Source organism: Pyxicephalus adspersus, chromosome 8 (assembly GCF_032062135.1).
Source record: "Pyxicephalus adspersus chromosome 8, UCB_Pads_2.0, whole genome shotgun sequence".
Classification (NCBI taxonomy): Eukaryota; Metazoa; Chordata; class Amphibia; order Anura; family Pyxicephalidae; genus Pyxicephalus; species Pyxicephalus adspersus.
Genome location: NC_092865.1, coordinates 18,696,460 through 18,718,387, shown reverse-complemented (window position 1 = coordinate 18,718,387; position 21,928 = coordinate 18,696,460). Strand labels below are relative to the sequence as shown.

At 40.1% G+C, this 21,928-nt stretch overlaps 1 protein-coding gene across 1 annotated transcript; it reads right to left on the bottom strand.

The window, feature by feature from the left end:
- Nucleotides 1–10,762: 10,762 nt before the first annotated feature.
- On the bottom strand, nucleotides 10,763–16,046 carry GPX7 (glutathione peroxidase 7). Its single transcript, XM_072419652.1, has 3 exons — nucleotides 15,666–16,046; nucleotides 13,147–13,408; nucleotides 10,763–11,346 (listed from the first exon to the last, which is right to left on the bottom strand). The coding sequence occupies exons 1-3, from the start codon at nucleotides 15,792–15,794 to the stop codon at nucleotides 11,183–11,185; spliced, it is 555 nt and encodes a 184-aa protein (XP_072275753.1). The 5' UTR covers nucleotides 15,795–16,046; the 3' UTR covers nucleotides 10,763–11,182.
- Nucleotides 16,047–21,928: the final 5,882 nt, after the last annotated feature.

The window sequence follows — 21,928 nt, the reverse complement described above, 5'->3', positions numbered from 1 at the left end:
GAAGCTAGTTGATCCAGCAAACCTAGAATGTATTTCTTACTCATTTGAAATTTGTTGGCAAATGTTTTAAATTCTGGACCGGATCCTCTCCAGGTTTTCTAGATCACCCAGCTTCACTGATGAAAGCGTATTCTCTCCAGCCTTGGAGAGCTTTAATAAATCAGGGCCATTATGAAGTGCAGCAAGAATAGGAGTCATGGATCATGCACTTATATATACAAGTCATCAATATCCACTACATTATTTTTATCTTGATGGGTTCTTTTTAATACAGACCTTTAGGCAGTACACAATATATACATATGCAACATATCTACCTATTGTATGAGGATGCACAAACTGGAATAATATGGCACAAGTATTTGGCATATAACATTTGGCATAACATATAACATCCTTCCATGACTTAATTTAGTAATCAAAAACAAGGTAATGAAGTGAATACATGGTCCCTTTGGCAGCTGCATGCTCTTATTTGCTTTTTGGCTCTGCAGGGATGTGGGCAGTGGAGTAATACTAAGGATAGGCAATGGGAAACTAGTTGCACAGTGGAAGACTGCAGTGTACATGAAAAGGATACATATTTAATTTTGGTAATCCCATTGAATTTAACAAACTATTGACATTTTCAATGGAGGGAGTGCGGGTGAACTGCATAGAAATTTTTTCAGCATATACAGTAGGAGTTCGGCTTTAACCTTTCCCTGCTCTATCTATAACTGAAAAAGTTTAGATTTCCTTTAAAGCAGCAAAAACAAGAATCTTTTCAAAACTTTTCTGACGGCTAGCTATTCTGGGCTATTCCCATTTCTCTTCTCCCTCAGATCGTGAACATCCCACTGATTTCCAATAACAGACTTCCTGGAAAACAAGTCAGAATTATTAAAAGCCATCACAAGCATGTGTTATTACAAGAAATGGCTCATTCTGACACCGGCTTCTATAACAGCCTTGGTATTGGTTGCAAAATTCTCTACTTTAGAAAGCCTGTACCAACCCGTTTTAGGGAAATTAGCTTAATATTATCCTACATATTATTAAATGGTGAAAATTACAGACCCATGAGGCTATAAATTGTAAGAAAAAGGTGCAAATGATAAATTCTAGACAAAAATGAGAACAGAGACTTGAAACAGGAGAAAAAAGGATACTGTGTGCATAACTGTATATACCAAATGAGTAGAGTGCCATCTTAGGGTGACTATCATATAGATGAAATTTGTTGCATCTCAAATTGCAACCCTGACAAGTACCAATATTTTGTTGGTTGCAGGTGACTCAGAGAGGGAAACTCAGTCTCCCAAAAATATGTGATAATGAGCAATTCCAGCGCTAATTGGAGTGTAACCCCAGTCAATACCAGTTTAAAAAAGCATTTTCAGGAAAATAGGAGAGAAGCATAAGATATTTTCACTGCTAATTGTAGCCTTGTTGGAAATATTCACTTTTGCTTACTGTTCCTGAGACAAAAGGAAGTGTTGACCCAGTTGATGACCTTTTTGAATTTTCTGGCTGCATATTTGGACCTCTTGGCTTGGCCTGATAACTTGACTGCTCTGTACTGCTTTGTTACTGACCCTGACTATTTTAAACCACTTTTGATTTCAGTCTCGGCACTTTACTATTATTGGCCTCTGACTTGGCTGTCCTGGAAGGCGTTCCCGTCTGTAGCTTCTGTTCCAATGACAATCCATCTGCTTAGTAGGTCAACTTCTACAAGTCTGTACCGGCCCTGTGGAGCAAACCACACTATAATGGCCAGCCTCGCCAGGGGTCCTCTGTCAGTGGTCACTGCCATCAGGTTTGCCTAGGCTGAAGAAGCAATAGAGGCTATGTAGACCATCTCAGGCATCTACCAGGTACATGACGCTGTTAAAAGGATAGTGGAAACTATGAGGATGGTCAGCTCTACCCTGTTTTACATGAAAAATCTCCCCTGATTGGGGTTCTGGACACTAACTTTATTACTAACTCTGGTGCAAAACTTAATTGGCTAGAATGTGTTAGGTATTACTACTCTACCAAGTTACTATTAGGTACTATGGTACTATTAGTATCATCCATGTATAGATTTAACCCACAATGTACAGTACCCTAAAAATTCAAAATGGAGCTGAACTTTTATTCTATGGAAGGGAAGGCACAGCGCAATATATCAGGGGTACCCAACCCCGGGTCCACGGCCCACCTGTCAGACCACTAGTTAGCCGCGGACCAGGAGTTGGACCCTGGCTTGTGCACAACCCAGCAGGGTTAGGACCCCGCTTGGGGGGGCGCACTGGTCAGAGCCATGGACCATGTCTCCCAGGGACATCCCAGGCTCAGGGCACTGGGCTAAATGTCTCTGGACACAACCCACTCAGTCGCCCATCGTAGGCTCAGACCTGTGATGATAGAGTGGGCGGGTTCTGGCATCATGATGTCACTCTGGGGGGGAAGTGTCTTCCCCTTTGAGTATCACCCGACTCCCCAAGCATTGCACAGTCCGGAGTCAGTGAGTCTAGTAGTCCATGAGCCCCAAAGGGTTGGGGACCACTGCATTATATTACACATCCTAGACAAAGACTGAAAATCTTCAAAAATTGTGGTGGTACTGGAAAATGGTGAATGGTGATGGAGAGTTGGTGATTAGAGTTGACCACCTAGCAGTGTGTTCTTGCATCTTTTTTGTCCGATAAGTTGGCTGCAGATTGGCACACAATTGCACATCTAACTGTAATAGAGAAAGTAGTGTCACCTTCCTGGCTGTACTGCCTAGCATTTGTCTTCTTCTGCCTCCTAAAACCCCCACTATTTCCCACCATTCCATATCTCCCCTCCTATTGTTTGATACTTCCCCCACCTCTTAGATTGTAAGCTCTTCTGGGCAGATTCCTCTCCTCTTCCTGTGTCACTGTCTGTATCTGTCTTTCATTTGCAACCCCTATTTAATGTACAGCGCTGCGCAATGTGTTCTGTGTAATACGTTCTGTTTATTATTCATAATAATAACAATAATTTGACGTTTGAATCACGGAAGTAGCTACAGAGAATCAGAAATCCTTGGACACAAAAGACTGCTCACAAATATGTATTTCAGCTGTGCATTTTTAGCATTTTGCCTGGAGTGACGCTGTACTGAAGAAATAGAGTATCAACATAATTGGAAATCATGCAGCTATAGATACCATACCCCCAGTCTAGATATATATTAACTTGAGCTACTTTGGCCAAATCCACCTCACCACCATTTTTTTATGATCAATACATGTAATCAGAATCCCTGTCCGGGGGGAAGTTTCTATCATTCAGGAGATAAGTCAGGCTGACATCCATCTTAACTAATCATATGGCTGACTGTTTAGGACCTTGGCTGTTTCTTAAGGTCAGAAAAATGTATATTTATTAACCTACCCAGAGATTAATATAAGAATGATATTAAAATAAATCACCACTTTATAACATTTGATTGCCCTTTGAAAAATCCATTAGATCATATCGATTCAAATATTGCATTTGCAGTTTCAGTTTCTGAGTTAAAGTGGAACTAAACCTAAATATTCAAAAACTGTGAGCAGACAGGTTGTTTATTGCAGAAGCCATGCTATGTCACTTTTGCAATGAAACAAACTTACCTGCCTGTTCACAAACTATAGGATACACTGATCTGTTCATGATCCATATATATGGCTGCCAGGAATGAATGTGCGTGCATGGGAGTTATGTCATTCCAACCTAACCAATCAAGATGGTAAAAGATCCCAAACCAAGAAAAGTCTGGATGACCATGGTAGAGCCCATGATGAAGCAAGAGTAGATAAGTGTAAAAAAATTGTGATTATTATTATTATTATTATTATTATTATTAAACAGGATTTATATAGCGCCAACATATTACGCAGAGCTGTACATTAAATAGGGATTGCAAATGACAAACTAATACAGACAGTGATACAGAAGGAGAGGACCCTGCCCCAAAGAGCTTACAATCTAGTAGGTGGGGGAATATACACACAATAGGATGGGAGATATGTAGTGGTGGGAAGTAGTGATGGTTTCAGAAGGGTTTTGAGCGCTCTTTTAAATGAGCAGAAAGTAGGAGCAAGCCGAATAGGACAAGGAAGACCATTCCAGAGAGTTAGGGCAGCTCTAGAGAAGTCTTGTATCTGTGCGTGTGATGAGGTTATGAGTGAGGAAGTCATTAGTAGGTCATTGGAGGAGCGGAGAGAGCGGCTGGGGAGTATTTTTTTACCAGGTCAGAAATGTAAGTGGGACAAGAACTGTGGAGGGATTTGAAAGCAAAGCACAGGAGCTTAAATTTGATTCTAAGGTGAAATGGAATCCAATTAGGAGAACTACAAAGAGATGCAGCGGAAGTAAAGTGGAGGGAAGGATGAATGAGTCTGGCTGCAGCATTCATAATAGATTGTAGAGGAGAGAGTCGGGTTAGTGGAATACCAGAGAGGAGGAGGTTACAGTAGTCCAGACGAGAGATGATAAGAGCGTGTACAAGGAGTTTGGTGGTCTCAGGGGACAGGTAGGGGCGGATTTTGGAGATGTTGCGTAGGTAAAAGTGACAGGACCTGGAAATGTTCTCAATATGGGGGGTAAATGAGAGGGCAGAATCAAAGGTACAACGTGCTGGAGGGGAGGGCCGAATAACAGTGTTGTTCGATATAGTTAGATATATGTCAGGGGGAGATTTGGAATTTGAGGGGGGGAAGATGATAAGTTCTGTTTTATCCAGGTTGAGTTTCACGAATCGGTCAGACATCCATGATGACACAAAAAAATTGTGATCAGGCAGGTAAGTTTACTTAAAATGATGGTAAAGGTTCACAGTTATTTTTTTTTTTTAAGTTTAGTGCTGCTTCAAGTTACTCCCTATTTACATACAGTCACCAAAGTTCCCTGCATATTATCGGAGAAATACAATTTGGAGACCGCTGTCTCCCTAGAACAAAAGGTGCCACAACAAGGACATTCTTGGCAAGATCACCATGTATTCTATTTAATAAAATCTCCAAATTTAGAAACACTGAAAGTTATGTTAATATAATTTTAAACATTATAAAGCTTTTAGAAGGTTTAGTGCAAAGTATGTAAATGTAAACCAGACTAAAATTAGTTCTACTTCCATTTAATCACGCTGCAATTAAACAACAACTTCATGAATTGCTTGTGTGAAAACAAATAATAATAATAATCATAAGTAAGCAATCAAGGCTAATCAAAATGATCAAAACAACAATAATCTATTCCCATTAATCATGTTAAATGTGATACAAAATAATATTTCATTAAACATGAATAATGTGAGTAGGATGTTTTTATGTTTATTTGGATTAAGGGAATAATAATCACTTTGATCTAACATACTAAACCCCTTTAGGTTTTCCACTTCTGTGAAGCATGAGTTTGGCTTTAAGTATCTTGTCTATCTAGTCTATCTATCTATCTAGTCAAAACAAATGTAGTATTTTTTGTACCATTTATTAAAATTGCAACTGCAAATTTTTGACTTCTTTGTAGAATTTTTTTTAATTATATAAAACATATACTGTACACATACACTGATTAGGGAAGGGAACCAAGGGACTATATAGGAAGATTTACAAGAGCTTAAACATTAAAAAAATGTTGTCAATTTATAACATTTTCATTACCATGTAAAGAGAAGAAACACAGAAGCAGTTAAAGTTTTTACATGGTCAATATGGCTTTACACAAATGGTCAATATGATGATGGTAGCCGTGCACACTCGACCTGTAGTAAACACAGCACAAAATAAACACCAGGTAAGGAATAAGAGCACCCTGACATGTTGTTTATTTTAACCAACCAGTTTAGTTTTGTTCTATTGCTATTTTATTATTTATGTATTTATACATATGTGATTTATATGCTGACGTTCAGCTGCAACAGAAGAACTGTTCTTTATTCAGACTTCCATTGGCCTATTTAATGAGCCAGTAGCTAAAGTATATCCTTACAATAAAGCACAAAATGCGTCAAGGTCTTCACATTGATGCTTGTACCCCTGTGCATGTCTCTTTTCACAAAAATTGGTGGTCTAGAATTTGCGCATGCTGGCACCCTCTTAATACAAGGTATGCAATGTGAGCTCCCATATGGCATTGTGACCATTTTGAAGTTCTCGTTATTAAGTTCACATAACTTTTAAGAAATTTACATTTAGTGACTTGTACTACTTTCATTGGTATATTATTACATTGGTGTTCTTTCTCTGTTGGATTTTATTTTTACAGTTTTGCCTAAATGTGTTTTATTGATTTATATAACCAACACTATGCAGAAAATGTGAGAATATCGGAGTAGGTGGAAAAATAATTTTTTTGTAAAAGGTGTGCAGCAACTAATTGTTTCATAATAACCCCCTCATTAAAAAACTCCTATACTTGTACTGGGCCTGCTTTTTCCTTCTCAGTAGCAGCAGTAGGCAATTTCTTCTACTGGACCAAGTGGCTATATCATATAATGATGTTTATACACCACTAAAAGGAGTTGAATATTAAATGCAGGCATGGGTGGGTTTACAGGAAGAAAATTGTATGAAGCTGGGTTCCATTCGGTCCTCAGGAGGAACAGCACTGGACCTCTGAGCGGTATAATACCTGCATATAACAGTAATAAAAAGTACAGGTACTCCCCAGGTTACATACAAGATAGGGACTGTAGGTTTGTTCTAAAGTTGAATTTGTATGTAAGTCAGAACACACAATTTTTTTAGTAAAAGCAATTAGAACATATTATTAGGCAGCATGGTGTCAGTTACTGTATAAAATCCTCACTTTAAGTTAATCACAAACACAAAAAAATCTTTCTGGAGCCTAGACATTCATAACTTCTAAAGCAAGCTGTGCTTTGATATGCAAAAAGAAACAACTGCAGAGTTTGTCTTGGTCAATAAAGAGTTACAAAAGGCTGCAGAAAGAGCTCACCCCTCCTAAGATCACCCACAACCTCAGATGTGTTTAGCAAAAGTTTTCTTCTGTAAATCATGCAAACCACCCATTCCCCCCTTCAAGCCTCCATTCTGCACACAGCAAGCAGGGAAGCCCTGTTCGTATCTAGGAGGCATCTGTATGTTGGGTGTCCTTAACTCGGGGACTACCTGTACTGAGATGAGGTGCTGTGATGTTTTCAGGAGGCAATGCCCTGCACCTCCCACCAGCCAACATCTGTCTGCATAGCCTAGAGAAACAGAGACCTAGGGACGCCAATACTGGATCTAAAAAAAAAAGTATGTAATATATATGTGATTAACAAGTATTTGAGGACCCAAGGAAGGCAACGTATCAGCATAATAAACTTCAGCTCTAACTATGCAATCAGCCACTCAGACATATATCTTTTAATTAAAAGTGAACGGATAAAATTGAGTTTCATTACCACATTCTGATGCCTACATCAGCAGGAATATGTGTTTACAGTGTGCCCCAAGAGGTTCCTTGTCTTCCTCCTTTCCACCATCTGCTCTCTCCAATTTCTTGCAGTAAATGCCCCCTCCCAGGAGTCTAGTCTTCAGTATTTGTTTGATGTTGCCTTAATTAGTTTATAATTTCTAAATATATGTTAGTACCTTTCATAATTAGCTCAAATCCTCTATCCCTACTCCATGTTTCATTATTTTCACGAAGGAATCACAATGGATGACTCTAATGGAAAAGGCTTATGAATGATATTTCATTTAAAGAAAAAAACTACACTTCATACCTGTCAGCACCCTTCTCAATTTTTAAAGTATCGCTTTAAATGGCCACTGTCATAACCTTCATACAGACTGCCATTGCTGAACTTTCCTTTGACAATACCAATTTCATGACATTTTCTGGTGTTTCAATGTCTTCCAAGTCAAAGAGCATGATTTTTTAAACCTCTCCAAGGCTGGAGAGGATACACTTTAATTAGTGAACCTGTGTGATCCAGCAAATCTGGTCCTGGTTTGAAAACTTTTATGATATGCTTTAGGATCTCATTCCTCTCCAAAATTATCTGTTGCAGGAAAGTGGATTGCACTGTTAAGCCTCATACACATTAGGTTTTCCTGCTGAGCCAGATAGTTAAATGACCAATTGTAATGTAATCAGTGATAGCTTTGCGTAATAATATGGCCAACTGAGGTCTGTACAGGTTGTCCTCGGGTTAAGGACATCCGATCTATGGACAATTACTAGATACGAACTGTGCTACACTGCTCGTCCAGAGGCTGTAGGGAGCGGTTCGTCTGGCTTGCAGAAGAAATATTTTGCTAAACACAGCTGAGGGTGTGGGTGATCTTAAGGATTGAGCTCTTCTGCAACCTCTTGTAACACTTTAATATCCAAGACAAACTCTGCAGTTGTTTCTTTTTGTATATCAACGAATAGCTTGCTCCAGAAGTTAATGAATGTCTAGGCTCCATAAAGTTTTTTTTTTTTTTTTGCTTTGTTTGTGATTAGCTTACAGTGAGGATTTTGAGGATTTTATACAGTAACTGACACCATGCTGCCTAATAATATGTTGGGACAAACATTTGTCCTAATTGAATTTATTAAAATAATGTACCTGTTCTGACATGCATACAAATTCAACTTAAGAACAAACCTACAGTCCCTATCTCGGATGTAACCCGGGAACTTCCTGCACAGTTTTGGATAAAGAAGGAAAGGTTTGGAAACAAGTTGGTATTAGGTTTTAACTACTGTTCATCCCCTGTTCATTTATCTTGGTGACCTTTTTTAACAATGTAGAAAGTAAAGGAAAATCCAGCATTCTGAGTTTTAATCAGGATAGCAATTGAGGAAAAATTCCTCCAATGGAGACATATATAGTTTGAGAAAAAGACAGGGGTCCATCAAGTTCAACCAAAAAGAAATATAAATATAGATACAAATATAATATAAACTTTTACTAGAAAGCTTATAGGTTCTGGTCAGAAACCTATACTGAAAAATGATCCAGAGAAAGGTGAAAACAAACCTTATAAAGCCTGCTCTAACAGGGACAACATTCCTTCCATGTTGCCTCGGGCAATCAGACATTTCCAGAATCAAAAGCCTTTAGTATTATGACTTATAAAATGTAATAGCCAATTATATTCTATCTAGAAATACATATAGCCTTTCCTAAATTGATCTTGAGAAAACCCACACCCGAGGAGTCTTTTCCACTTTTTAACTCCTTTTTTAAGTGGAGAATAAACTTCTTTTCTCAAAGCGTAAAATAAAAAGTAAACCCAAAACAATAAAATCCCTTACCTTCAATCCCGCAGATTAGTTTATTTGTCAAGGAGGTTTCTTTCATCGAGTCCAGCGTCATCCAGGTATCCGTCTTTGGTCAAACAGAGGGAGCGCCAAGCACAGACATCTTACTCTCTCTTCTTAGAGGTTCTTCTCCCTGCGTCACCTGATCTCACACTGCACAGGCACCAGATTGGGTGATGTAGATTGGGAAAAAAACTTGCTGATCTCACTGTGCATGCATGAGATCGGCAATATTTTTTCTATTGATTAAAAGGGCTCCTTCTGCGTATGCCCGAGCATCTTAGGCATGCACTGAAGTAGCAGCCAAGAGCTTCCTGGGATGCGTGACGTAGGTATCTCAGGTTGCTCTGCACTCTCATTCATCCTTGATCGCCCAAGAGATCAAGAATAAATGGGGCGGTGCTACACCCTTTTTTTTTTTTCACAGCCTTAATGTGAATAATTTTGCAGCAAGTTCTCCATAAGAACCATTTATACATGGTGATCATATCTTCATCAAAGCGGAACTTTTAGTAAAAAAAACAAAACAAAAAAAATAAGCAGTCAGTCCTACACCCTCCCATCTTCTTTCTGGCACAGAATGGACAGCAGGCATCTGTTTACATTACCCTATCTTGCATTGTGCAGGTTCAGTGACGAGCCTTCCTGAAAATGTTTTTTTTACATTTAAGGAATGTTCGTTCTTTGCATGCCCAAGATTAGGTATCCCACAGACTTGTGGGATCCCTTCAGCCATCTGTTGATTTAGTCCTGGCAAGCACAGGGGAGGTTTGGGATTTCCAGGTACCCCGGCATCCAATGTTGAGCTGAGCATACAGCAATCAGGCAGGTAGCATTGATGATTACAGAAGGGAAGTCACCTATTCTTTTCAGCAATAATGCCCTGCCTGATACAATTTTTGTAAAGCCAAGCTCAGTTACGCTTTAAGTTCTGTATTCCCTCATTTTACAACATCCTTTTCTGAATTGAAACCTCTGTTTCTATGACAGCTTTGGAGAAATTTTCCCTCATTTCCTGTTTTGTCTTTTAGGTTGTGAAGTAAAAGGAAATCTCATTATTGGGGAAAAAAGTAAAAATGTACCTGATAAGGGTTATAACTCCTTTCTACTCTATACAAAATTTAAAAAAAATATTGGACAAGATATTGGACATCATTATACCGTATGAGAAATAAAGCAGGAAGTCAGAACACCTACAACATCCCAATAACAGGAACAAAGCCAGGAACTATAGCAAAGGGATTTAGCTCATAAAGTCCACATATGATAGAAAACCCAAAGCTCTATCTAGACCTGAATTACATTTCTAGGTGGGCTGCCTCAAAGCTTATGACAATAAACAAGATGTGTTATGACCTACAGCACAATGTAATGCTGATCATGGATCTTTGTGTGTTGAATCAGTGACATATTAGGGTAATTTTAGCACATAGATTGAACCAATACACAAGAGATGGACCAGGGAATTCTGCTAAACTTCAGACTCATTCAGAATAATGCATTTTGCTCAGAGTAATACATTTTCATTTACTTTATTGGAAAAATGTCTAGTGGTATTTGTGAAAATTTCTATGTCAGTGGTCATAAAATACCCACTTTTCTTTCTTTAAAAAATTGGTAAAATTCCTGGAAATTGACATGTAGATAAATATTACATTGTAATGTCACAACTGATTATTTTAGTCTTAGTTGATGTTCCTATGTTAAAACTTGTGCAATTGTCTTCCTATTGTTCTTGTGTGGTTGTCTTCTTATTATTAGGGATGAAGATTATAACCGAACTTCAATAACATTTGTTCCTTTTATTTTCTGGTCAATGTTCTCAGCCAATCGGAACTGTCCACTGGATGGATGAGCTGACTGGTCAGCCAGTCATGTTGAATTATAAAAAATGAGTGTCTCATATCCCGAGCTGTCTAGTTGGGGGTGAGAGGTGTCATAATTCTTCTTTCTTTTTCAGGATCAGTTTTCTCACCAGATCTGTGATATGTGGTTTTATTTCCTCCACAGAAAATGTTGGACCCCAAGAATTTACCACTTTACCATCTGGACCAATCAGATACTTCCAGAAGTTCCAATCTGGTTCTTTGCCAGAGGACTCTGCAAAACACATATAGGTGATAACAAAATAAATAAAATGTGGATTGGTCAAAACAAAAGGCACCTATCACAAGACTTACTTCTTCTTAGCCAGTTTATTTAAATAGATACACAAAGTAGGACCAAACTTCTTCTTGAAAGAGCCTACAATATTCTAACAGAAAAAAAACAGCCCACTTGTTATGGGGGTCAACACCCCTATTCTCAACTTCAACGGGCTCAATAGCAATGTATGGGCTTTAAGCCCTATGAAAGCTTTCTGTAGAAAATGCCTGATTTAGAGACACTTCAAAGTAGCAGCAAAGAGTGGCAAGGTCCACACTTTATTATACTGCATTTAGGCAATACAGCCTGGTCACTTTGCACCTGCTGGCTGGACAGTAAAAGATCAACAGAACACTGAAAAGGTAAGAAATCTGCTTTCTCCTCCTGTCAGCAGGTGCCCAGTGATAGACTGAAAGTGCTCCGTAGTGAAGGATAGCCCGATTTGCTTACTGTTGTCTTGTGGTCTCCTATGCATTGAGCTAAATCAGGCATGGGCAAACTACCGCCCATTAGGCTTTTTATCCGGCCCGTTGAACTCTCTCTCTACTTCAGCGGCTCCTCTCAAGTAGATTCGTGGTCCGCGCCTCTGGCTGTTGCCCCCCGTGCGGGGTCAGAAGAAGGATCCCCTCTGGGGGGATGCACCGGCCAGAGCCGCAGACCATGTTCCCTGAAAAATTCCAGGCTCAGGGAAGTGGGCGGAGCAATGCACCCACTTCCCCATCGCAGGCTCAGATCCTAGATGGGAGAATGGGTGGGGTTATGTCATCATGACGTCATGTTCAGTGATATCCGTCTCAGCGATCCATCCATCTGATCCTGGCCCGGCCCCCTGCCAAATTTTAGAACCCATTGTGGCCCCTGAGCCAAAAATGTTTGCCCAAGCCTGTGTTAAATCAATTAAAATACCTGTGTTAGCGATATTTAAAAAACATTCCTAAAACACCAGGCAGAAAGATATGATAGACACAAAAGTATTGGTGTCTAAATATGACTTGCTTTGTTTCTTGTAATCCCCTGTAGATCCAAGCTACGACTGGTAGAAGGAGAAGAAGCAAAAGATGGTGAGTAATGTAATATAATAGATAGAAAGAGAGCACAAAAAGATCAGGTTGCATGTAATTTATAACTGAAAAAAAAAATCAGAACACCTATGCCTTGGCACACATATAGGGTTAGTACTCAAAAGCAAAAGCTCCAATGCAGAGCAAATGATCACACAAACAGGGTTACATTTATGGAAGTTAGGGTTTATGGTAAGTGTTAGGGTTATAGGAAGGGTTAGGATAAGGCAGGGGCGCCCAAACGGTGGATGGCGATCTACCCACAGATTGCAAAGGCAACATGAGTAGATTGCGGAGCCCTGCCTTTCAAAATAAACTTTACCTCGCACAGGAGTTATTAAGTCCAAGTTTTTATTGTTGGTAGATCATTTTGACTTGGCCATTTTAAAGGTAGCTCGCAAGCCAAAAAAGTGAGGGCACCCCTGGGATAAGGGTTGGTGATAGGGTTGAGATTACATAAAGGGTTATCGGTACAATTACATGCATGGCTAGTACCAGATTTGGGGTTACAGGGTTGGGACTACAGGAGGGGTTATGGTGAATGTTAGTGTTATGGTTCCAATAATTGATAAGTTGGGCTTATAGTAAAGGTTAGTGTAAGGGTTACAGGATAGGTTAATATGAGGACCCCTTGGCAAAACTTAATCTTTCCATTCACCCAGTGCAAAAAGTTAATGTAGCACCAATTTCTTACCAGTCAGATATTTAAACGCAGCATTGGCTCCAATACCGGTGACTGCTATCTTGCTGAACATCGGGAAGGAGACATTGTACTGCTTCCTTACAAATGAATCAATCTCACGCTCAGTGTCTGGCTCCTGATGTCCAAACTGATTACATGGGAACCCTAAAACATTAAAGTGATAAGGTCCCAGATCCCGCTGGAGTTTCTGCAGCGCCTTGTAGTGCTCATCTGTGTACCCACACTGACTGGCCACATTCACCACCAGCGACACCTGTATATGGGAAATGGGACACTTTATTAGAACATTCACACATTGAGATTGCTTGGTGTTATGGAGCACAGCAACATTGAACATTAACATTCTTTGTGTGTAAATGATGAATCCTAACATATATTGGGTTATTGCTGGACACGTCAGAATAGGAGGGATAATTCTAGGGCCCTTTTTCAAAAAGAAGGCTAGGTTCAGACTGGAGGAGAGGTTGCAGTTCCTCGAGCCAGGGAACCATTGCCTTGGGGGGACACTACAAGTACTTTTTACCTGTAGCAGTCACATTAATATAGAATATGGCAGGCAGTGAGTAGGTCAGTACATCTTACTGCCAAATATGCAGACACTGTGGTGTGAGTGACCGAGTGGCTAGCAAGGTGCCAGCAACTAGGAGCTGCATGAGATTGATCCCAAGGAAAGTCTGAACCTAAATTGTAATATACACAATAGAGGGTTATATTTGGACAGCATGATGGCCTTTGGAGCTCCAGGTTTCAGGTTCAAATCTCAGCCAGGGCACTATCTGCATGTAGTTTGAATGTTCTCCCTCTGTTTGCATGAGGTTTCATATTCCAAAATATGAAATATGACATGACTTTGGAAAGCGCTGTGTAATACGTTGGCACTATATAAATACTATTTAATAATAAAAAATAATGATATAAGACCCAAAGGTAATAGACCATGTTCCAACAAATGAGTCCAGTCAGAAAATACTGTATATACAGGTCTGAACTTAACTTAACTTTAAACTAGGCTGTACAAGTTTCCCAAGCGTCACCTATAACTTTTTAGATTGTAAGCTCTTCAGGACAGGGTCCTCTCCTCCCATGTCTGTATCTGTCTGTCATTTGCAACCCCTATTTTTTGTACAGCGCTGTGTAATATGTTGTAATATTTAATATTATTATTATTATTATTATTAACACTTATAATATTAATAACTTTTAGTATTCTAATTTTTTCTGTAGAACAAGCACATACAAATTTTAAGACTTCACATATTTGGTATCTTGGTATCTTCACTCAACACATGAATTGTATTTTGTGCACTGAAATATTTTTGCAAATTTCTTTCTAAAATAAAATATTTGTAATAGAAATATTTCTCCTAGATTGTAAGCTCTTGGGTGCAGGGTCCTGTGTCACTGTCTGTATCTGTCATTTGCTACCCCTATTTAATGTACAGCGCTGCGTAATATGTTGGCGCTATATAAATCCTGTTTATTAATAATAATATTTGCAACTGCCATCTTTCCGTTCTACTGCTCCATGTAGAGTTATAATAAACTTTCAGGACTAAAATTTATTTTTTATGTACAAAAAATAGAAAGAAGCTAAAACAATTGATAAATCTCCTCCTGTATCACTGTCTGTATCTGTCTGTCATTTGCAACCCCTATTTATTGTACAGCACTGCGTAATATGTTGGCGCTATATAAATCCTGTTTATTAATAATAATAATTGTGAAGAAAACACTGGCTCTTTAACCAATAGAGACTTTAAGCACAGAAGAACAAATCTCTAGATCTGCATGTTTCTGGCCTTTCTTGCAATGATCAAATATATAAAAAGTTTTATGAAATCCATCTGTAATAACAGATTTATATCTGCAATGTAGTATTTGTTGTACCTAGACGTACACAGACTCAGCATAGCAGCATTGTGTGCGGAGCCCCCTCTGATACATGCCACGTCCTCAGCCCCCTTAGGATCACACATGGAGGGAGGAAGTCTCATTCCACAGCTACTTAACCCTTATGGGCCAGAGACAAGAAGAGACAAGATCTGCTACAATGTCGCTGTTTCTAAAACGATCTCTGTATTAGCTGTGATCTGTGATACATGTGGCAAAAGATTCCAAACTAGCAAAAAGGAATTTGGATCCCATCCACTGGGTGTAGCAGGACATACTATGCAGAGATCCATGCAGATAAATAAGTTACATTGTTATATTGTCTACAACTAGCCTATGTCAGTGTTATAGAAAACTTCACAGGTAAGTAGCAGTAAGTAGTTATAGCACAGTCTACCCTGCAAGACTTCATCTGGACTCCAATCTGCAGCCACATTATAATGGTTAACATATACATGTTATAAGGAAATGCATGATTAGATAAACTGGTCAGTTCTATCCCTGCCCCCTCCTTTTATAATGTAATACATCCCCAGTGTCTAGATACTGCCTGTGCTGACCCAGCTCCTTAGCCCTTAGCAAACAGTGCAACAGTAAAGTGTTTTATGGATCTGACTCACCGATCCCCGGTATTTCTCCAAGGACACCAGCTTGCCCCTGATATTCACCACCTTAAAGGTATAAAAATCCCGATCCTTCTGCAGGGAGGGGGCCAGGAAGAAGAAGAGGAGCAGCACAGCTGGAAACATGGCTTGTATGATGAAGAAAAGCAAGCTACCGAATACCGGAGGGGAGAAGAAGCGGATCTGACCGCTTGCACCCGGGACAGCCAGCCGATTCTGCAAATCAATGGAACAGATCCGACTGCCAAAGTTCTATAGCTCGGTACTTTAGGGACACGCCCCTATCGGGCCATATATATAATTGTGGGCGTGGTCACAGATGGCTGTCCCAGGGCAAAGCAGAGACACCCTACTGCTAATACATTTCAATAGATTTCTAGACCACGCCCCTAACATTCCATGTAAAGAATTGTGGGCGTGGTTACAGACAGCACCAACTGTAACAGGGTGAAGAGCTACCCTACCGCTAATGCATTTTAATACATTTTCAAACCACGCCCCTAACATTATATCTAAGAAATTGTGGGCGTGGCTACAGACAACTACACTACTGCTAATGTATTTCGATAGAGGACTTTCAGGCAACGCCCCTAATATTTTATCTAAAACATTGGGGCGTGGCTATAGACCGCCTAAACTGTAATAGTGCATTATATTGGAAGACTATAAACGTTTTGGGACTGAACACTTTCAGGACACGCCCCAAATGTTTTATCTAAATAATGGGGCGTGGTTACAGAAAGCAACTGGAATACTCCGGCAGCATAACGCTTATATCAAACCCAGACGCGATACTTTTTATGACACGCCCCTAACGTTCCATATAAGGGATTAGGGGGCGGGGCAAGGGACAGAAGCAGTTCTAGAAACTTGGAGAAAAACTCAGAAAAAGTTATTATTAATAATATTATTATTTTTAAAAAATAGGATTTTTTAGCGCCAACATATAACACAGCGCTGTACATTAAATAGGGGGTGATATACAAAGAAAAGACTTAGCCCCCTGCCTGCAAAACACTGGGAGTAATTTTCCAAAATAATTTTGCTTGTTCACTTTAATACCTCATCACCTTGCGAAGGATACCCAATCATGTGCTAGGAAAGTTAAAGAAATAGGATTTTCCTTTGCAGGTGACTAAACAGTTGAAGTTAGCAGAGCTTGATTACATTTACTAAACTAAGTGCAATATCTCTTGCAATATGTCACTTTGCTGTATGAACAGTCTAGATTCATTTACCAAATTATTTCCAATAGGTGAGAGCGGCACAACATGTTTGAGGATCAGAGTGCAGGAGTTAGGAGTTACCAGGGCACAGAGCGGGCATCATTTAGGAGGAGCTAGGCACTAATTGGGGCACAGGGCAGATACCATATAGGAGGAGGCGCTAACGGGGCACAGGGTGGGCATGATATAGGAAGAGATAGGCACTAACACATTGCAGGGCCATACAGGAACAGTCAAGTACTAATGGGATGCAGGGCGGGCACCATATAGGAGGAATTAGGCCCTAATGGGGCTCAGGGCAGGCGTCACACAGGAAAAATTAGGCAATAATTCGGGGTACATGGCAGGTGTCATATAGGAGGAGTTAGGCATCAATTGGGGCACTGTAATGTGCCTGGGCACACAAATCACAACCAACTCCAGACTTTATTCCGTAATCCAGGTACAGGCCGAGGTCAAACACAATAGATCAATCAAATAAGCAAGGTACAGAAGGATGAGGCAGAAGGCGTAGTCAGGGACAATCCAAAGTCAGGGCAGGCAGAGTTCATGCAAGGTCAATATTCAGACCGGGTCGCTGCTGGTAATAAGTCCGAGCTGATGACAAGACACAGGGGAAGACAACAGAGGTCAAAATGGTAATCCAACACAAGCAACACACCCAAGCACACTGTAACACAGAGGTTATAATGGGCAAGGGTGCTAATGAAAAGGTCACATTAAATGGGCAGGGGGCCAAATCCAATAGCACCTGGAATAGGAGGAACATACTGAACATACTGAATAACTAATGCTGTCGATTTAGCTGCAAGGATATCAAACTATACTTGCCCTGCCCCATGGCGAGGCAGTCGGCTGCCTCACCCCCAGGGGGTACAAGAGGTGCGCACAGTAGCGCGCCCCTCTTACAGCAGGACCCTTGGGCCGTGTGGTACTGTGTATGCCTGCAGGGCGCACAGTCGGCTGAGCAGTAGCTCGGCCCGACAGATCCCTCCGCCAGGGAGAGGAGACACGCCGCGAGCAAAGCGGCGGCAGCCCCGGCCCTGCTGTCAGCTTTAGCGGTCTCCTCCAGGCTGCCTCCGATCCCTGGGGTCATCGCGGGTGAGGACGACGGGGGATCGCTGGCGGGGTGAGTACCTTACTGGCACAGGGTAGGTGTCCACAGCCAGCACTATATAGGACGAGTTAAGTGCTAATAGGGTGTAGGGCAGGCGCCATATAAGAAGAGTTTTATATATATATAATAATAATAAACAGTGACAAAGGATTGCAAAACACACAGCAAATTAAATTAAATATTTTAGAGGAAATAATGTGCCATACACAGACCCATTAGTTTAATATAGATACTTTGATCAGACTTTATTTTAAATAACCCAAACAAGCTAATAAAAAGTTTGGCTCACATTACAAATTTTCCATCACTGGTAAATTTCAATTGGATCTTCTGATTCATGAAAGTTCCTGTAGATCTATTGCTGATACCAAAGGTCAAATCTCAATAATGTATGCTGGAGTACCCAGAGGAAACCCACGCAGAAAGGTGGAGAACCTGCAAACTCCACGCAAATAAGTTTTTTTTACAGTCTTTTGCATTTTCCATTTTTTTTATTATAACTCATATCAGATTGTTATTGTGAATTTCGTAAGCTGGTGAGGCATGTTTGTCTATCTGTTATTACTATTGTTCTTGTTATTTTTATTATTGTTGTTATTTTGTCATTTTCTTTTCTCTGAAAAACTCAATAAAAACATTGAAATACAGATTTTTTGATTCAAGGTATCATGGAGTTTTCGAGTAAATAGAAGTTATCAATAGTTAGTACATTGTTTGTCCTGCAAGTGTAAATATGTAAATCTGAACTATGGCCACTAGAGGGCATCCTTTGTCTAAAAACAAAGCTAAATAGGTGATATTATAGTTTCCTGACCTTTATATGTCAGCATACAAATTGGGTAATTCCCCTCCCACTCTCAGGACTTAAATAGATAAATCCAAGGTGGGCCAAACTCCTAGTGCCCCACCATCTACCTCCTGTGTATGCTCAGGGCTGGTGTAGCTGCTTACCTGGCTGGAGTAAATTTCTGGCTGTCCACTGTCCAGGTGAAGCCCCCCCTGTATGGTTTCTAGCCATGGAGGGGAGACCTGCTGTTGGTGCCTTGGGGCATGGCAAAGTGTTTGATAAGGCCCCAAATCCTTACACACACTCCATTTGTGGTTCAGAGGTATGGTAATCTGTCTCTATGTTTGGATCACAACATGAATGCCTGAATCCACCCATTGGGTACGTTGGTGAGACATTTTATTGAAAATGTTATAGCTTTTATGTATGCCATAGAATCCCTGTATGTAGAGCCACTGGCACAATGTGCGAACAAATACTTTCTTTGCAGCAGGAGCACTGTGTGCAGATATACAACAGCATGTGTTTAGGTGTGTCTTGTATTGCAGACAGAAGTGCATGGAGTATGTCAGGTTCTGTGTTTGCTGCAAATTTCACACCTGGTGGGGATCTGAATTTGCATTTAATTGACCTGCTTATGCTCTGTGCTGAAGAGCCATTGTTCAACATAGTGTGTGTGTGAGATGTTGCCAATGTTTTTTTCTATGACCGAAATGGTCATCTGTGTGTTGTGGATTGGATTATTATGTCCTAATACAGTCATTGAAACATTTTCAAAATGTACTTTTATTTCCAGTTACTGTCCAATACCCAAAGGCTAAAAATCATGTGTAAAAAATATATAAAATGCAAAAAAAAGACATTACTTAATTTCCCTAAATGGAAGATATTGGTGGGGGATTTTACCTGCAAGGGTTTTTAGCCTATAGAGTGACAATTCTCCATATGTGTGGAATATGTGTAACAACAGTAAAGTGATAAGAGCCCTTAAAGTGCCAATGCACCATTTGTGTGCAAGGCATGTGCCTACAATACTGAAAGGGATAAATACCCTTAAAGCCACTATGCACAATGTGTAATCGAGTGTACATGCAGGAGCTAATGTAAATAACAGCTCTTATTTTTCTGTAATTGTACAGTTTCTGCTTGAAATCTGCATTATTAATTCCTACCATTACACTATACTAAAAATAACTTTTTCCCAAAATGCTGAAGCCATCAATCTTCTGTAGGAAGGAATTCCAGTCTTCTCTCCTCAAATGTATACACTTCTATGGTATCTTTTACCTGGTGATCCTGCCACAAAGGCTGTAGTACAAACCTTTCTTGTTAAAAGTAATGGTATCATGTTCCTGTCTGGCAGTTGCATTCCTGCATTTTCATATGTTTTTCATAGATTCCAATGCAGACTATAAGTGTCCAGTTCAAACACATTACATAGTGCATAGATATATACAAGAAGTGACAAAATGTGCAGCATGGAGCCATTCCCTAGTCAATGGTAATAGGTGGAATACCAGCATTTTTTTATGAAGATTTTTTTTTCCCAGCTCAGTAAGATAACATGTATTTCTGCCCACCTCAGTCCCCAATTATTATTATTATTGTAATAAACAGGCTTTATATAGCACCAACATATTCACAGTGCTGTACATTAAATAGGGGTTGCAAATGGCAGTTACAGACAGTGACACAGGAGGAGAGGACACTGCCCCGAAGAGCTTACAATCTAGGAGGTGGGGGAAGTGTCACCCAGTAGCAGAGGAGATATGTAGTGATGGTTTCAAAAGACAGAAGAAGATGGGTAGGCAAGTTTTTAAAAATGGGTTTTGAGTGCTCTTTTAAAGGAGCAGAAAGTAGGAACAAGCTGAATAGGATGAGGAAGACCGTTCCAGAGAGTTCGGGCAGCTCTATAAAAGTCTTGGAGCCGTGTGTGTGATGAGGTTATGAGTGAGGAAGTCATTAGTAGGTCATAAGAGGAGTGAAGAGAGCAGCTAGGGGAGTATTTTTTTTCCCAGGTCAGAAAGGTAAGTGGGACAAGAACTGTGGAGGGATTGAAGGCAAAGCACAGGAGCCTAAATTTGATTCTAAGATGACATGGAAGCCAAGGAAGAGAACTACAAAGAGATGCAGCTGAAGAAGAGCAGTGGGAAGGATGGATGAGTCTGGCCTCAGTCCCCTTTGAATTGGGGTCTCTGCCAGCCATAGGTCTCCTTTTATTATGCCGTATCTTTTTGTGATGTTTCACAGAGTATAGACCTTGATCAGTGGGTGGCAGACCCCATCTCCAAGCAAGGTTGATGCAGAGTTTCCTATGGGACAGACACACTGCAGTGATAAAATGGATTATGCTGTTGCTAGAACTACCAGTTTGAAGTAAGGATTCATTCCCCAGGACAGACTCCTAATGCTACAAGAAAGGTTCAATTTAGGAGGCCTGCTCTTGATAAAGAAATGGATGTATGTGAGGACCCTGTTGTCACAGGGGGTGATAATCCCTCTACTATAGGAATAATGTTTTGTGGGTAATTCTCTCCAATTTGGTTTGGTCACCCATTGTTCGCTATCTATTGTGTGTATGGTTGTTTAGTGATGGTGGATTGTTCTGTGATACACTTTCTCCGGTACATGTCACTTCCTGCATTGTTCAAACGATCGTATCTAGTGTGTGTACATTATTGGTGGCTTATATTTGAATGATCATATTGTTACAGAATGTGCACTATATGCTTGTTCAAAATAATCTTTGATCGGTCGTTAATCATTTGTTTTCCAACGATAATTATTGCCTTTGTGTACGTAGCCTAAGGGTATGTCCAAACCTGATGAAGTGGCCTCCTAATATTGGGTTTCTCACCTTCGCAATGTAATGCTGTCAGCACAGTATTAGCACACAATAAGGGAAGATCTGGATAACACCAACACCTCCATCTCTTCCCACCTACCTGACCTCCCTCAGTTGGTTGCTATCAGTAGCTTGCTCCTGCAGGCTGCTAGTTGAAATGACTTTGGTGTTCTACCCATAATTTTTGTGCTCCCTGTTCTTTGTGTCATAGGTGTCCAGTCACCCTTATAATTCTCAGCTCTTTACTTCCACCCTATATTTCATTTGAGCTTTTTAATATCCCCC

What these genes read in the sequence shown, in the direction of transcription:
- GPX7 (XM_072419652.1), bottom strand. Translation starts at nt 15,794, where the DNA reads ATGTTTCCAGCTGTGCTGCTCCTCTTCTTCTTCCTGGCCCCCTCCCTG. An exon ending in TGGAGAAATACCGGGGATCG is followed by an intron (nt 13,409 to 15,665) that starts GTGAGTCAGATC and finishes TCCCATATACAG; the next exon opens with GTGTCGCTGGTGGTGAATGT. An exon ending in TGCGTTTAAATATCTGACTG is followed by an intron (nt 11,347 to 13,146) that starts GTAAGAAATTGG and finishes TGTGTTTTGCAG; the next exon opens with AGTCCTCTGGCAAAGAACCA.